This window comes from Rhamphochromis longiceps, linkage group LG11 (genome assembly GCF_057381845.1).
Source record: "Rhamphochromis longiceps isolate RC_006_pf linkage group LG11, R_longiceps_female_GT1.1, whole genome shotgun sequence".
NCBI lineage: Eukaryota > Metazoa > Chordata > Actinopteri > Cichliformes > Cichlidae > Rhamphochromis > Rhamphochromis longiceps.
In genome coordinates, this window is record NC_140567.1 from 32,212,242 (window position 1) to 32,230,194 (window position 17,953).

General features: G+C 37.7%; 1 protein-coding gene across 3 annotated transcripts; it reads right to left on the reverse strand.

Annotated features, from left to right (window-relative positions):
- Positions 1-1,220: 1,220 nt before the first annotated feature.
- On the reverse strand, positions 1,221-17,953 carry lingo4b (leucine rich repeat and Ig domain containing 4b). 3 transcript variants are annotated; one of them, XM_085423680.1, is made up of 3 exons: positions 17,662-17,953; positions 3,305-3,410; positions 1,221-3,151 (listed from the first exon to the last, which is right to left on the reverse strand). In XM_085423680.1, the coding sequence occupies exon 3, from the start codon at positions 3,137-3,139 to the stop codon at positions 1,325-1,327; it is 1,815 nt and encodes a 604-aa protein (XP_085279806.1). In that variant the 5' UTR covers positions 3,140-3,151; positions 3,305-3,410; positions 17,662-17,953; the 3' UTR covers positions 1,221-1,324. The 3 variants fall into 3 exon arrangements, with proteins under 3 accessions (XP_085279806.1, XP_085279805.1, XP_085279803.1); XM_085423679.1 differs by lacking the exon at positions 17,662-17,953 and adding an exon at positions 4,577-4,682; XM_085423677.1 differs by lacking the exon at positions 17,662-17,953 and adding an exon at positions 4,404-4,642.

Here is a 17,953-nt window from a genome sequence, read left to right on the forward strand (position 1 = left end):
AGGTAGACTTATTTAGAGGAGAGATTAGTCATGTCTCGACAAGAAAGAGGAACAATTCACTTTAAGATAACGGAAAGTACCAGCCATGAAAATAGAAGATGATCTTCTAGGTGAAAAGTCATTCTGGTGTTGATCTGATCTATGTATAAAATGTATCTGTGACGCATGAAGGGGCGTCAGTAAATCAAACCCTGATGCTATAAAATATCTGTTCATGCTTTGATTAAGTCGAGGACTACTGGCTGTCTGCGTACAGAGTGTCTTCCCACACGTGTGTTCATTAAAATCATTGTTTGACCAAAGAGCTTCTGGACCAAGAGTGGTTTGTACTCTCCCATATGACAAAGGGAGTGAGTTATGTAAACAAAAAGTGATTAAAGTAGTTTTAAAAGAGTGACTTAGGAGTGCTCTCTCGTACTGAGTGATCAAAACCAGTGATCACTGTAGAAAGAAATAAAATAATTTAATAAGGTGGTAATGTTTAAACATATGTTTCTGTTGTTACAGCTTTTTGAGAGATGACTCAGTATGCACTTTAGCTGGAGTGAGTGGTGACGTAGGAGCTTCCTGTGTGTGTGTGACTGAGGAAGTGACTTTCAGAAGAGGAAGCATGGCAGACAAGAGAAGTGCAGATTGGGGTAGGGAATTTATAGTTTAGTGATTATATGATGTCGTAAGGGGTCTTATGCTGAATTTAAGAGCATAAGGGGGTGATTTTTGTGTGCAAATTGTGTGGTTTTAATGAGACTTTCGGTGTATTGAGGAGGTGAAATTATGTGGTGGCAAAACTTTTGTGCGTTTAAGGTTGTTGAGGTTGTTGTGGTGATGGGTTGATTTTGTCAGTTAGGTTTGGGTTGTTGTTTTTGTTTTTAATAGAGGGAGTTTTAGGAAACATGGACATGTCTCCTCAATTTTGAACCTTAACAGGTCTCAGTCACTACATAAACCTATGAGATTTATAACTGTTTAGTAAATACATGCTTCAAAAAAGAAAAAAAGGAATTGCTTTTTCCATGTACAAGTCTTTGAAAATAAATGCACAGCAACCAGCAGACAGCTCCACCTACAGTCTGCTAACATTATCCCATCCCTGGATCATAAGATATTCATTAGTTAGATAACACAGCCATGTTGGTGCTGAGATGGAACTTTCAACTCTAAAATTAGAAGAGGACTGGCACAAGTGCATCACACTGGCTCCGATTTGCCTTCTTAGGGGGTGTTTAAATAGTAGTGTTGGTTTTTGAGTGTCTCAGTGGAAATCACCAGTGATACAGAAGGACTCAAATTCTATATAAACGCTCCTTTTAATTCTAACTCAGCTTTAAATGAGTTTCATGGTAAATCTGCCACCATCACCTCCATCCCCTCCCCCTCCACCCATGGAAGACCGAGGAACAAAGTCAATAGTTGCAGTGTGTTTAATTTGACCTTTGCTCTGGCTCCAGAAAAACATGAAGACAAAACAGATGGCAACTGAGCTAAGGAACGACAGGAAGCCCATGGTGGTTGCAATGATCAAGGTCTTTGCATCGAATGGGTATGGCTTAGCCATTTGAGCTGAGGAGTTTGCAGCTTGGGTATTTGAAGGTTCTACCAAGCCCTCCTCTGTGACGAAAGACATGTTTCGGTTGCGTGGGAGCCCCTTCACATACAAGCTGACAGTCAGACTGTCATTGCCAGCTGCATTACTTGCCAGGCACTGATACGTGCCACTATCCTGAACTTGGGCAAAACGCACTTCTAAAGTTCCATTTGGTAAAACTCTGATTCTTCCTGTTGGAGAAATCACATTTTTATGGGATGAGATCCAGGTGATAGATGGTGATGGATCCCCATCAGCCTTGCAGGAAAAGAGAACAGTAGTGCCCTCCTCTACTCTTTCCTCTTGCAGCCTACGGTGCATGATGCGAGCAGGGCGGCAGGTAAAAACCCTTGGAAGTTCCTTCTCTAAGAAGTCTTTGAATTCACGCTGTCTTACTGTATCAGGAGAGGAGCAAGTGGGCTGATGTCCATCGAAGTTCAAGCGCACTCTGCGACGAAACACCCAGAGAAGCCGGCAGTCACATGCTAGGGGATTCCCATCTAACCGCAGCACCTGAAGGTTCCCAACAGAATGGAAGGCGCTCTCTTCCAAAGTAGTGAGCTGATTGGATGTCACATTAAGCATGCGAAAATAGGCTAGTCCCCTGAAGGCTCCCGGCTCTATTCGTAGTAGGCTGCCACCTGCTAAGTGTAACTCCTGAAGTCTCAAGAGATCCCCAAGCAGGTTACCTTGGATAACAGTGATGGGGTTATAGGACAGGTCCAGGAAGCGCAGATACACCAGGTGACGAAGTGCAGAATAAGGAACTGCACTTAGGTTACAGCTACTGATAACAAGCGAGGTCAAATTTAGACCAATTAGGCTGTTGCCAGCTATAGTGTCCAGTGCTGGCCAGTTTGTGATCAGGAGGCTGCGCAGGTGTTGCAGTTTACGGAAAGCATTGTTGGGAAGTGTAGAAATGGTGAGGCGTAGCATTCGTAGACGTGTCAGGCTCTGGAGCTGGGACAATGCCTCAGTGGGAATTGAGGTCAGGTTGCTACGGTCTAAGTTGAGCTCCTGTAGATTCTGCAGACCAAAGAAAGCACGCTGGGAGATGAAGACCAAGTCATTTTCACTAGCTTCCAGTGTCTGCAGATTTACCATTTCTTTAAAGGTATAGTCCAGAAAGACCAAAATCTCATTTTGGCTCAAATCCAGAAATTTTAGACTGGACAGGCCAGAAAACACCCCAACTGGGATGATCTTGAGGCGGTTATTCTTAAGCCGAAGTGTCCTGAGATTCTGTAGGCCCAGGAAAGCCTCTACCTCAATCATGGAGATTATATTATCACTGAGGTCCAACTCTTGAAGTTTCACAAGGCCAGAAAATTGGCGGCGTCCCACAGTCTTAATCCTGTTGCGGGATAAATCCAAACGTCTGGCATCACTGGGCAAGGCCCCTGGCACTGAATTTAAGTGTTTTCCAGAGCAGATCACTTCTTTGGGCTCAGGTCGACACAGACAGCCTGGAGTACAGCCTCCTGCAGATACGCCCAGTCCAAACTGGAGCAGGATGCTCCACAAGCCCCATCGGACGACTGACTCCACAAACATCTTACGCCCGGCCTGAAAAGAGATGCACATAATTACCTTTTTTAAAAACATTTATAAAGATGTTTTTCTCTATAGGAGCTTAATGTTTCTAAGACAGAGTGTAAGCAAAATGTATTTGTATTGAATTCACTGCCCTCACAAGCTTACATTTTAATCAAAACATACCGTTTTAGTTTTGAAGTGCAGATTTTCATAACCAGTGGCAGTCAAGTTGGAGTCAAGCTTAAGTCCACTGATGATTTTCTGTCAACAACATGCCCTTTTGTGTCACCTGAGGATAAAAGAAAATCAGAAAAACCAAGGTTAACTAAGTGAAAAAATGGCAACTCCACAACAGGCTGAGTAAGTTTCAACATTTATTAGTTGTAAGATCTATTAACCCCATCTATTTAATCAGCTTAGTGTTCCTAGCAGGACAAACCAAATGGATTAAAAACCACCACAAACACAGCTTTCTCAGAAGGCAACCCAGTCCTGTGAGTTAAATGATTCATTTTGTAGCATCTGGCAACACACAGAATAGTGTCTGAGGCACCAGTGTGCACCTCACATGAGGGGAAGACAACCATTTGACCAGTGTGTTAAACCAATCACTGCCAAAGTGAAAGAAATCAAGAATTCAAGATTGTGTGAATTTTGAGTCCTGCAATCAGTATATTGCATAATTAATTCTGCTTGTCAGTAGGTGCATTGCAACAGCATTTTTACATAAGGAAGTGAACAACAGAAAGTGCCTATTTTTATAGCCAATCTGTTCTAATTACTCACAACTATGAACAGAATATTAATGCAGTCAGTGTTAGAGCTATTGAATCCATCAAGACTTGTGCACAAATATCTTTTGTTTAAATTGTACCTTAATTTGCTCTACGGTGTTGCTTTAGAGTAAAGCACTATAATGATAAACATATTTTCATATAGATGTTTAGAAGACATGATAACACAAAGCAGCCTCCATTGTTGGTACAAATTAAGTAGGAAAATATAACAGCATAAATCTTGTATGAACATATTCTAAAATAATCAGTGAAGAAACTGAGTGATAAGTAAAAGCAACCTCCAAACTTTAGGGAACAGAGTCAAAAAAGAGCCCTGCTGTCTGTAAAATGCTGCAAAGTGAAATATCAGTAAATTACATAATGCTGCTGTCTGGCTTGCCAGTTGAATTTAAGAAAATGATGAATGTAGAATCTAATATAAATTATGCATCCCTTCTCCAACAACTACCACTAAGACCTGCTAAAATATGAAGAACAAATCTTACCTAACAGACGTTAAAAGAAACAAATCTTAATTCTTAACACTTTTCCACAGCTGCATGAAAACCTCCAAGTCCAGAAGTTGAACTGCTCTCACACAGGATATTTCCTTTCATATAAAAAAAAAGATACAATACAAAAATAATCCTCAAAATACTAAAGCCAAACTGTGTCTGACCTGCAGCGGCTGCAGCTTACTCTTCATCATCAAACAGTTTCCAGAGTGTGGACCCACCCTCGCTGCAGCCTCTCCTCTGAGTGCCTGAGTTGCCAACAGTCCCAGAGCTCTACAGTCTTTGTCTCATCCTTGTTCTTCATGCAAACAGCTCTTATACTGGCAGGCTGGGAGCGCTGACTCACAAACCCAACACTTGTGCTCTTAGACTCACAGGGCTCCTTTTAGACCAATATATTAGAGTGCAGTCACACAAGAAAGATACCAATAAATGTTGGACGTCAGCCAGGCATAGTTGGTGATTTCCCAGTTTTTACTGACCACAGCTAAAGTCAAATCGGCTGTAAAATGCTACGTTTTATTACTGGTGTTTGTGAACTATTATTATTATTATTGTTATTATTACTATTATTATTATTTTGTTTCTGCAGGTTAATTGTTATGCTAATTTTATGTAGTATATGTGAGCTCAAGCTCAAGTTCTTCAACTATTAAAAATGGCAAAAAATACATAACATGGTATTAAATTTATATTCTTTAAAAACTGTAAAAAAAAATAAAAATAAAAATAAAAACCTAAAGAAATGGACCATGAGTAGCAAATATAGTATTTTACAAAACTGCATTGGTTTACTTTGTCCATTGATGGGGTTCACAAGTTAAATATGCTGATACCCCCCCCCCCCGAGCTAAGTTGTGAGAGGCAGAGACTGACAGCTGGGAGATATCCCAGGCCTGTACCCTGTCAGTTGCCGAGACCTTCCAGCCAATCAGCAATTGGTTTCACACCTCCCCTGTGTCTATCTGCACACCATAAAGATACAGTCCAGCCAAAGGTCACGACTCCAGAGTTATACCCAGGACTGACCCATCCATCAAATTAGAAAGTGGGAAATAAATGAATTTGTTATTTCTCACCCTGTGTGGATTGTGGTCACATGAGTGTCATGTTACAGTGTTAATTGTTTTAACTATTTTCTATCATACTGAAACACTTGTTGTTTCTATTAATAATACAATTTCTCATTAGAATGAAAAACATACACAAAAAGTGCACTGTCAGTGCATTTGTCAAAGACTGGCACAAATGGAAAACTGAGTACCCCCTTAAATTTTGTAACCTTCACAAATGAAAATAAATCAGACATTATATCTGTATTTCCAGGAGAACTCCCTGCATTTAAATATGTGTTACTCTGTAGTTGCTCACACATGCACAGTAATTGACTACAGCATGGTTTTTATTGGTTTAAGACGCTAAGCTGTCAAGATAAACACAAATACACAAAAATAAAAATACTAAAAGCTTTACTGTTTTTAAAAATTTGAATATATACAGAGGTATCTATTTTTTTAAATATTACCTCAGCATTTCTTAGTGCTGCAACTTTCAATTTTGTTTTTTGTGCAAATGACTTTCCCTGTCAGTGACTGGGCTTCTTTGACAGTACAGCTGCTGCTGCATGCATGGGGGGATATTCTGGTTGTGTTCCAAATCTACCTTGATCCATGTGTGGCTTTACAATATGCCACTAAGAAACAATAGGTCATTACAGTCCAAAAGCTACACAGCTAACTGAATGAGATGAAGATGAAAAGAGTTTAGCAGATCATCATATTTTACTACAGTACTGTTTGCAGTTATGCAGGCAAACGAGGGGCAACACACTGCAGAAGACCTCCTACAGGGGGAATTAGAAAAGAAGACTGAAGATGAGGAGACTATGGGTTAAATTAATCCATTTAATAAAATAAATAAATACAAATCTGTGGTTACCTTTGGGAATACAAAAACAGGTTTAATAGTCTTGCCTACTATAGTTGCAGTTATTTTCATGGATACATTTTTTTCCAAAACAAGCTACCAATTTAAATTAATAGATTTTAAAAATCATTTATTGAAAATCACACTCTGCAAATAACTTATTTTTATTATATTTTGTTTCATTTTTGAATCACAATGAGTTGTTAATAATAAAACGTTTCCTGTATTTCTTTTCAGTCTTTCTAAGTGTTTTATTATTTCTGGTTAATTCAATTATATATGTATATTTGTATTTCTTTATTATATATTTTTCTTAGAAATACCCTGCAGTCATTTCTAAGAAGTCACTTCAGGTTCATTTCAGTTTAATTCTGTTTAGTAAGCATGCTGTTTGATCACTGTGAGAACTTGTTCCATCCAGTTCCTGGGATTTGCTTATGTTGCCAGAGTCTGGCAAGATACTGCAGACTCTGATTGACCAATATGAAGCTGCCATTTGATGACCCTGCAAAAACATTTTTATGCATGAGTCAAAAATATCCACTCGCCTAAAGCCAAGAAGATGCCAGCTCTTACCTAATAACCCCTCACATTGCCAAAATGCAAACAATATCAGTGATGTAACATCTCATCAGACAATTCTTTGGCAGAGTATTTTGGATGGGCTCCAACTGTCGCATAATTGTTCGACATAATTCACCTTCCATACTCTGTTCAGTTTTCCCTTTCTCTGTTCTTTCATCAGACATAACTCATCAAGCCTCTCAGCTCGGGCTCTTATCACCTTACATCAGTCTGTGGTTAGTTTCCAACCCATGTTAACATTTGGACTTTCTTCTTTGCCCTAGTGTTGCTGCAGGTTCAGTCATTTCTTCACTGTCCGAAGTTGCTGTGTTCTTCCACAGGAATTAAGATTATAATGATTTAAATTAAAAGTAGCATACCATTAATGATTGCTGTGACTACTAAAGTCACTGAGATGGCTTCATGAGTATGGATGTTGTTTGTTTATGCTGATGCCAGAAATGTGAAACACAGCTTAAATGAGACATTTTTGCTGTTCCTCTTATTCATCAAACCTAACATGATCCATGTATTTACTCACTGAAAAGCAATTTGCATCATTACTTTGCTAAAACACTGCCACGAGGAAGAAAGAGGCAATGACTCTCAATTAACCTGAACTTCTCTTGTAGCCTGCACTGTGGTTTCATTAGCTTTGAGGGACGTCTTTCTGAAACTCAGCCCTTTAAAGTTCCACCTTAGCTGAGTTCTTTAATGTTCAATCGCTTTGTCACCAAAGGACTTCAAGCAAAATGTGAAGAATTGTGACAGACAGAATCCAATTACTGAGATGAAAAGAAAAGTTCTTTTAGCAACAGGTGCATGGAACAGGAACATGAGCTCACATGGGCCACAGGATGACAGTTTGGCAGTATCCACTCCACTGAATTTGGATGCCCCAAGCTTGAATCCCTGCGCCAAGCAGCCCCATCTGACACAGAATGCACAGTCTGAGCCCGGTTGAGTTTTCTGACACTTGTCAAAGGGCTATTTTTAGCTTGTCACAGTGAGAAAGACAAGAGCCTGGCTCAAATCCCCAATTAAAAAGACTGGAACAGAACAACAGTGCAGGGATCACAGAGCATGAATTTGTGTCTTCTCTGTGTGGGTGTGTGCACTCAAGTTGTTAAAAGCACGTTTGATGGGGGAGATGGTGGAGCTGTGCGTTTCCATTTTTTTTTAAGGGTTTCTGGCACCTGCTACAATGTGACGGCCCCTGAGACCTGCATGCAAGCAGCAAATATTAAAGGGTTTACTGCTGTTCAGTGCATAGAAAGAAAACACAAGTCTCCTGGTCTTTCCCCTTTGGGTGTATCTGAGGAAGTCTTTGTAAACAAGCTCATGTCAGGAGGCACATCTATAAAGAAAATATCTGAAATACAAGTGTAAAAGCTCAGAGAAAAACTGAATCACAAAAGGAGCTACAGTTGCAAAAGTACCGACTATAGTTTTACCCCATTGAGAGCAGGGTCACACATTTGGTCACTAACTTATGCTAATAAGTGAAATCTTGTTGAAACCAACAAAAACAAAGATTCAAAATAATTTGAATTTATAAAAAATCTTGATCCCAAGGTTGCCAAAGAGTATGATGGACTAAAAATATTGCAGAGATCTATCGATCTGGTGTTCAGATGTAGAAAATGCAGAATCTTGTAGCCGAAACACGTTGCACACTTGATGGAAAAAATGGCCCCAAGTGTGAAAAAACTCAAGATTTATTTTTTTTAAACTTCTGAACTGAGCTAATTTTAAATAATAAACTTGCAAAATCTATCCTGCAAAATATAACGAAAGGCAATTTGGTAAAAAGGCCTAGTTTAAAAGCATTAACATTTGTTGAAGTCCTTTGTGTGCCTTATTGTGCAGTTGTTTAAACCTGCTGATTAGCCTGCTGTACTGAGTTTAGTGTCTCACAGTGATGTAAAGTTTCAGGATGCTATTCTGGAACATGGATGTTCTTTTCTTAATGCTTCTTAGTGAGAAGGAGGAAATTAAAAAGGTTTTTAGCTGGGTGACAGGATTCTTTAGTATTCTAAATACGCCTACACTCTGAGATTTTAGCAATCCTATAAATTAAATGGACACTGTGAGACGTCATACACTACTCCCAGACATCAAGCTTAGTGCACACAAACTGTTGGATGATAAGAAATGAATTGCAGCCCACAATATAGTTCCTCCATTATTTGTTTGTATACTGTCCCACGACTGGAGCATACAAAACACTCTACTTTTAAATGTGCTGTATAAATTTAACTCAGTTTTCTTCTCCAATGAAATCTCTGAGAATTTTTTAACACATAAATATATAACACATAAAAGGCAAAAGACAAGGTGAATTGATCACTTGTATACAAAGAGATGAAAGAAGCAAAACCATAATTTATGCATCATTTATAGTGCTGTACTCAGGGGTTAAAATGCAGAGGGATGATCTGGAACTGTGGTTTTGGATTTTTTTTTTTTTTTGGATATTTATAAGTTGTGGTTGTAATACTTCAGCACCTACAGAAGAGAAGCTAGCACAAAGGCAGAAACATTTTTTAAGTGGCAAGCAATTTCAAATGCAATATTTTTATAAGCTCAAAAAATGTCACTAACTGTTTGTGCAGTGTGCAGTTTGTCACACAATGTGTCTGCTATCTGAAGGCACACTAATGCATTTTCCAAGGACAGAAAAGAGTACAGGATAACGTCGTTGAGAAAAATGTAAGAAAGACAAGATGGGGAGAAAGAAGAGCAGTTATACTTAGCAAAGGACTTACATGTAATGCCCTAATTTTTTAAAATTGATATTGGATCTGATATAATGTGAAGTTATGTTTTTTCATGTTGTGAAACATTTTGCGAAACAACCTGAGGTACACTAACTTTGTGTTTTATCTAAAGGTTACATGAAAACACAATGCATTTTAAAATAGGGCAAACAGATTAGCATGCCTTACTGTTCTGAATTTAAAGTAAAGCACTGTGTACTGTACAACACAGTTATGCCATCCAATACTGAACTTTCTTACAGTATAACAGAGCCACAAACACAATATTGACACTATTCTTTTACATTGTCATCATTCATCGAGTACATCACAAAATTGCATAATGTTAACCCAGCATAACGCTCTGAGTTCTTGCATCTAGGCCACGCTATACTATGAATTTGTACGGTATTATTCAAGTACATACATGTTTCATTTTATTACTTTTTTCTCCTTGGTCTTAAAAACAAAAAGTTATAAAAAGGCTTAAAAAATGTTTGATATTAAAAGACTTAAATTTGGTGCTCCATAAAAAAATTCTGTTTAATGTCTTTGTGTATTTATAATGATGCTCGTAAACAAGCTTATAATGGCCATAAAATATATGCCAATGGATGTATTTTACATCAGCTAAACATTAGCAAGCTTGGCTCAGTAGCTTTGTAAATTGTATATAAACTCAACAGCATTGTGTATCTTCTAAAGAAACTAAAGTTGCTGTTGGCCGCACAACTGGTTTATGAATACTGTCCAAATAGGAGAAACCTTACACGATTATTTATTGGCTGCAGTTAGCGGCCTATCGGAGAGTCAAAGAGCAACACGTGGGTTTATAAACAGCTCCAACGGAAATGTTAAAGATATACATAACAGATGCAAAATGAAATATGGTTCATATTTTCTCATAGTTCTTTAGGTTTAAAATTACGATTAATACTACAATCATGTAGCTACTATCTATCTATATATCTATATCTATATCTATATATATATCTATATATATATATAATTTGCGGGACTTAAGATATGTTATGCAAATTTTAATGAATGAAACAATAATAGGCAGTTACATATCAGGTGCCAGGTGTTGTTACGTAATCCAGTTTGTGATGGTAGAATCTAATCTTCACATAATTCATGTCTACATTACGCAATCTCTGCATTCATTGCCAACATTTTACAAACTGTGTGGAGCACATGCAAGACATTTCTAATTTGATCACCTTCTAAAATGCTGGGAGGAAAGCAAAGACCTGTGAATATATGAGTATAGCAAAGGAGGATTGTTCTTGCCTGGTTGCATGTTTGAAATTGACACATCCAACTGAGACAAAGAAGAAAATATCTCAGTATGGTTATAAGCTTTTGCTTGGGACAAATAGGACTGTATAAATTGTTTGCCAAAGATCACTGATTGATTTATGAAGCTAATTTTAACATGGTAAAGATTTTTCTCAAGAACAAACTCCATTATCGCCCATCATAACAGTGTCCAAATTTTAAAAGCTCTTGGTTATAAATAATTAGCGTGTGTCTCTGTGCCTCTGTCTTCAAGAGTTGTGTATTTTTTCTGTTTCTATTATCTCTTGGTGTATGCATGTCACTATCATTGATTTTGCCAAGAGAAAAAAAGACGGAACAAAGAACAGACACATTAAGTATGGTGTGATTGAATATTGGTGTGATTACCAATTTAATGTGTGGTGGAACTGGGTCACAGTGACAGATTCACTCACATCAGCCTTGTTCCAGACTGTGTGTTGGGTAAAGCACTTTGCTGTAATTCCTCATTCCGACAAGGAGAGAGTTAAGACTCTGTGCAACGTCATGCAAAGTGCACCGTCTGCAATATTAATAATAGCACAAATAAATGAGGGAAGGGAATTAGATTCAGCGCAGCACCCTATGTGATGTGACAAATGAGGTCATCTCAGCTAACTGATATGATGCACTGGATCCATCATTATACAACAAAGAGATAATGGGAGGTCACACATTAATAGGGAGCTGAGGGCTCTTAACCTGCAACAGATCATAGATAAAAAACTCAATAATTCAGGACAACTTACATACCGAGTGCAGAATATAGCTGCAATCAGAACAGCAGAATGGGTCTTAAACTGCTTATTGATAAATTATGTTTCTATAGCGATGAAAGACAAAAGACAGGAGAACTACCTGGATCCTACACAATTCCAATGAATTAAAGATTACCAGCAAAAGTAACGTGCAAAGAAAATTATAAAAAAAAAATACACTTTAACACATTAAACATTAAAGAGAAAACTAATGTGTGAGGTAAAAAGAAGAAATATAAAGTATGAAATAAAGAAATACTGAAAAGTACGGTGAAAAGAACCAAAGGGAAGAGAAAATAGTAGAAATAAGTAACAGTAGGAGAAAAGAATGATCTGGAGGAATCTGGGAAAGGAAAACAATTAAGAGGTAAAATAGCTAAAAGGCCTAAATTGAGAAAATTGAGAACTGAAAACTAGAAAACAAATGAAATTTAAAAGTCCTTAAAAAATGTCTTAAAAAGACAATTCTGATCACATTTCCCGATATAATATTTTTTTTTTATCTAAAATAAGCCAAATTATAAAATCACTACAAACACCAAAGACAGAATGAACTTTTACTTCACAGAAATCCACCAACTCCATAATCTTCCCTTTTATGCAGGTTGAGCTTTTCTTTTTTAGAAGACCTAATGCTAATGCTAATCTGATAGCAGCCAAGGCTACTACCACAAGCCTGCCTAGACAGTCTTAGCAACACAAAAGCAAACGGAAACAAATCAATGCTATTCAGAAAGTGACTTAGTCCCATCTCACCAGAAAAAAGGGAAAGAAAAAAAAAACTTGGTCAAGTCCCCTTTCTTATTAATTTCATAAAATGGGGGTTTATTGTCAGTGCCTTGAGTGGGACTCTTCGTCATCGTCAATGACGAATTGGACATAATGAATATTTATGAACATGGTAGAATTTTGCCATCCAACTTCTGCATAATTTTTGTCCTAAATCTGTCCAAAGAGAACAAAAGTAAGAAAAAATACAAATTGACTGAGAAGAAAAAACTTTGGACCATAACATTTTTATGCAAATTGGAGATGGTCGAGTAGAAGACCCGCATAGATTTGAGATGGAATGACCCAAATTGTCTGATAAAGTTCTGATAAGAACTGCACTGCTAAATTCGAGACAGTATTCTTTTAAAGAGCTTGGTGATTTGAACAGCGTACAACACGCTCTGTCATTAGATCTTCCACCAAAACACAGTGAAGACGTCTTGATGGAGTAACAGCATTAAACAATACGGCTTTTTCTTTTTCTGAAAGAGGGAAATTTTAGGTCTAATATACATAGTTTTGTATTTTTACATTGAGAAGCAATCAATTACACCATGTAGATGGAAAGAAATACTACAATGTGAGGCCCAGCAGTAGCCATGAATGTGACAAGAAGGACATAAGCTTTTGACTACTCCAGTTCACAATACTGTATTAATTACTTTTAATTATTTCTTTGAAAATTTCTGATTGGCCACTCCATCTAGTTCTCTATTTGTTTATTTTTTGACCTAGAGCAAATATTGTCCAGCCTTTATGACTATGGCTAAATGGGGTCAGAAAAAGGACCCGGTTAATGGCCTGAAGACGTTTGCTTTTTTAAATCTTCCTAGCGGACAGGAAGTGATATTTTCAATAGCGGATAAAGCGAATAAAGATAGGGTAGGTTACTAAGAAGTTGAGTTTGCTTCAGAAAAACTAGTTCATGTTTAATGTAGCCCAAATTCTAAAGCCTAAACCCTTTATACGTGTTCACAATGTCTGCACTAAAAGGGGGAGCAAAAGCCCTGAGGTCACAGCCTTATTTATACTAACTGCATCAAACTGGATTCTCTTTATCTCTTCACAGACTGTTTTCTGTGTGCCTTTGTAGACTTGATTCAATGAATAATACAAATGAGGAAGTGCTTTTGAACAGCATGTCCTTGTAGACATTCATGAAATTGCACGCAGTTATACATACAAAAACTGATGAAAGTAGTTGTGTGAATGACAACAAAACAGCTTGATCGAGAAGCTTGAGACCTACTGTGGTTTCAATCTGTATATGACATATCGAGCTTCCAGTAACCACAACAATGGTTTGAAGCATGCTAACTTTCAGCTCTGCATGTTTGATTTGGCAGAGTTTTAGGTTGGATGACCTTCCTGCTGCAACACCCAAAGGGGATTTATGTCCTTGTCTGGAATTAAACTAGCAACTGTGTTACCACCACACTATACATTATTTTTTCTGAAGTGAGGTGCTTTGAATGGCCCCAGTGTATGACTCAACAACTACTTGATGATAAAATTAAGCACACTCACTGACTGACAACCAGTAGAATTAAGTAGATCAAAAAAACATCAGAGTCATAAAAATACACAAACAGAATAAGAGTAACATACTGTAACATGCCCCTTTTGATTTTCTCTTTCCTTGCCCTCACAATATCTTACCCTGAAAGAAACAATCCGGGACGCTTACCATAGAAAAGCTTAGGAAGTGCCTATGCTTTACTCTTTGTTGGACGTTGGGTTAGTCTTCGCATGTGAAATGGGTTAATGGCTTACAGATGAATAAAATAATAGAATAAACCGGAAAGGACGCATGCATCATGAAAATGGAAACACAACCTAGAAAAACATGTAGCATGAAAGAAATCCTCTATTACATATTTTTTTCTTTTTCATGGCCAAACAACACAAGACTGCTGCTAACACAAGCAATGGGCCAGTGGCTTTCAAGTCTTTACTCAAGCCCTGACTACATTCCTCCAGTGGCAGTAAACATCTGATGTTTCTGTTCATCTACAAAAGGACTTCAAATGACTATGTGGCCTGAATAGTGAGTGTTGTGTACTGTGAGTTCAAATGTGCTGTGCAGATTCTGCCCTGGATACAGTACACGAGTCGTTTTCATGTGCAATCCCTCCAAAACCAGGATAAGTTAAGACTAATGAAAAGGCAAACCGCACATGGCCTTATGTGAAAATTAAGAGATTTAGCTTTTGCACAAAAAGGAAAGGGGGGGGGGGGGGGGGGGGGGGGGCAGAAGTACTAAATGGAACTGTGATGTTAATCTCATAGCTGTTAAGATTGAAACTGCGGCTGGGGAAATGAGGATGCATTGTTCCAGGCTAAAATATACCTTCTCCCAGACAGCTCTTTGGCGGAGCCTGGTATTAAGAAGCTGCTGTTGGAAAGAAGTCAAAGCTGCAGTGAAGTAATCTCCGACCTACATGTCTCTTTTTTCCTCATGTGATGGGTTTATATGGAAATGTGTGTCATTTTGAAGTATTGTAAAGTATTCTTTTTAAGCTGTCTTCACGGATGCTGAACAAAAAAGTTTGCTTGTAATTAACCATACAAGTTAGGAAAACACAAGTTCCATAAATACATGAGCAAAAGTTGTGCTATATAATAAATCAAATCAAAATTTACAAAAGTGCCCAATTTAATCTGTGCCTTTACAGTATGTAAAGCCAAGGATTCCCTCATAATACGTGCGTAAAAGAGTTTTTGAACTACAGATTAGTTTTAATGTGTAAATAGTCTGTCTGTCTGTCTATCTATTCCAGATCTCATGTCAAGGCACCATGTCTCAAATCACCCTCTGACCTCTGTATGATTTCTGTTCCTATATATGTTGTTTTACTGTTTCACTGTTTTTCAGATTACCCCATGATCAGTCAGTGCCTGTCTCTGTGCGATATGTGAGGAAATAATAAAGGGCTATAGGTGATGTGATGCTCTTGTTACAGTGTAAAGGTCTCTCTTGTCCTCTGTCACCAATGTCGCATAACAATATACAGTGTTACAGTTTCAAAGATCCCCTAAAACCATCATTTATTCGATTTGACCCACACTGATAGATCTAAAATCCATCTAAAAAGATATGGGTCAAATCTGCTCAAAAACAAGGAAAATGTAGAAAAAATGTATAAGAGCAATACAACAGTAAACAATTAGACTATTTTTTGACTATGTCAAAATATGTCAAATTTGACCCAAACAGTGTGTTAGGATTAATACAAACCTAATATTATACAACAGCTTGCTTTTTCTTTGTAAAGATTTTTTCTCTTTCTACAGAATATTTATTTCCACAAATGTTTTAGGTTCAAGCTGCCAAATAACAGCTAAACATGTTTTTTTAATCGTGTAGACAGCACACTCTAATTAAGCAAAACGTTGTCTAAAATCTCTACCTCAGAAAACAAGTGGGATGGTTGACAGTGTTGACAGTTGAAGAGAAAGTATGTTTTAATTTAAATTTATAATAATTTCAGTCTTCATGTGAGTCACATATATATATATATATAACTGAAGGGGTGATGATATTTCTTTCCACCAAAGAGCCAACTACACTATTTATCTGGCCAAGCTCTTCAAGATCATTTCTTTGGCAGGTATAAAATGAATGTCTGGATTCTACCTGGGAGCATATAGAAAGCAGACCAAAGCTGATTATACTCCACTTAATTTTACCTACTTTGACCTAAAGTGGGATCTGAAATTTAAATTCAAAGGTTCTGAGTTTCCCGCAGTACAAAAAAGCCCTTAATATTCATCATCAAAGTTTTTTTAACATTAAAACAAAGGAGAAAATTTTCATTCTTTATGATATCATGCAAGCAATAATACAGATAAATGTATAAACTCACCACAACATTAGCATGCAAAGTCACTGTCTAACCAACATACCTCAAGACCCAGCTGCATATATCTGCCACTGAAGCTGTGCAATAAAAGTGAAAAACAATTAAAAACTTGTCTTGTACTTCTTTGCCTAAGGCTCCAATCAACTGAGGTCTGGAGTGGCTGCCCAATATAACAGTCCAGATAAATCAGTTTCTAACAAGGAGACTGACATACTTCCTGTGCATAAAATGCCCTCTGATTAAATTGCCATTTGGCAGAATCCCAAGTGTCAAATCCTTGGTTCTCCCTTGATGGTGATCTGCTCCTCCTGAGCCACAACCGATATGATGTGTGTCCTCATTATGACAGGAGGGGGGGACAAAGAGTTGGCTGCTGGTCTGAGTTCATATCTGTACCTTCACTGAAATGTGGATCCTGACTACAGGTGAGGTGATGATCATATCTTTAATAATAGCAAACTGACAAACATATCTTTCAGCGACAGTACTGAAAATACTGTGGCGTATACTACAAAGTAGTATAGAGTATAAAGACAAACGGAGGGACTTGCACTGCCCCAGGGGAAATGAGGCTGCAGTTACAGCTGTCAGTAATCCTGCCTAAACGCTGTTAAAACAAAGTCTGCTGTGGCCCTTTTTTAGGTTTATGGAACAAACTATCCTGAGGATTACTGTTCCCATGGACACTCTAACTCCACAACACAAACAACAACAACAAGAAACAAGCAGACCTCTAGAAAAAACTTGGCTGAACATTAAAGTGACATTAAAGGTATGTTTATCTTTGTGGTTTCAAGTAATAAAATAAATAAACGCATACAGGAAAAAAAGGAATAATAGCATGAATATAGGTCAGTGTTTAAACTCAGCCCTGGCAATCTCCAGACAACTCACAATAAATGGCACAAAAGTTCTTCACATTATAACTGTTATGATATTTTTACTATCTGTTTTGCAATTCTACAGACTTGGTTTGGACTAAATGTTATAGAAATACGGTGTAGGCTACAAATACATAAATAATATAAATGTTTGGTTCATTTTTTTTTTTCAATTTTGTTTAAGTTCTCACAGAACTGCGACTAGTGGTAAGAATGCGAACTTTAGCGATTCCACATAAAAATAAAATATAAAGTAAACACTGGCTCGTTTTAGAGTCACCTACCCTAAGATGAAGACCAAACCTAAGCTCAACTCGTGCTTTAAATAAATATAGTGTGGCCTATTTCTGTTATGACTGGTTCATGGAACCCTACAAAGTAGTTTGTAGGAAAATAAAGAAACTCACCTGAATCATCGCATTAAAGCCTTCAGCGCTTAAACTCTCACTGCCCATCTCCCACAGAAAGGCGTACTCATCTCTGTTAAGGACGGTTTCCCTCTCCCTCCTCTCCCTTTTCGGTTGGTCTACATTCAGCCAGACTTTTCCAACATCTGTCACGCTAGAGTCGCGCAATTTACTTCGCCCTCCTTCTTCATTAATTTCCTTTTCCAACTGCCGAATACCTCCGGGAGTTTTCCAATAATTGCGCTACTAAAGTAATTTAGGTCGGCTGTGTCTCTGTCTGTGTTGTTGTGAG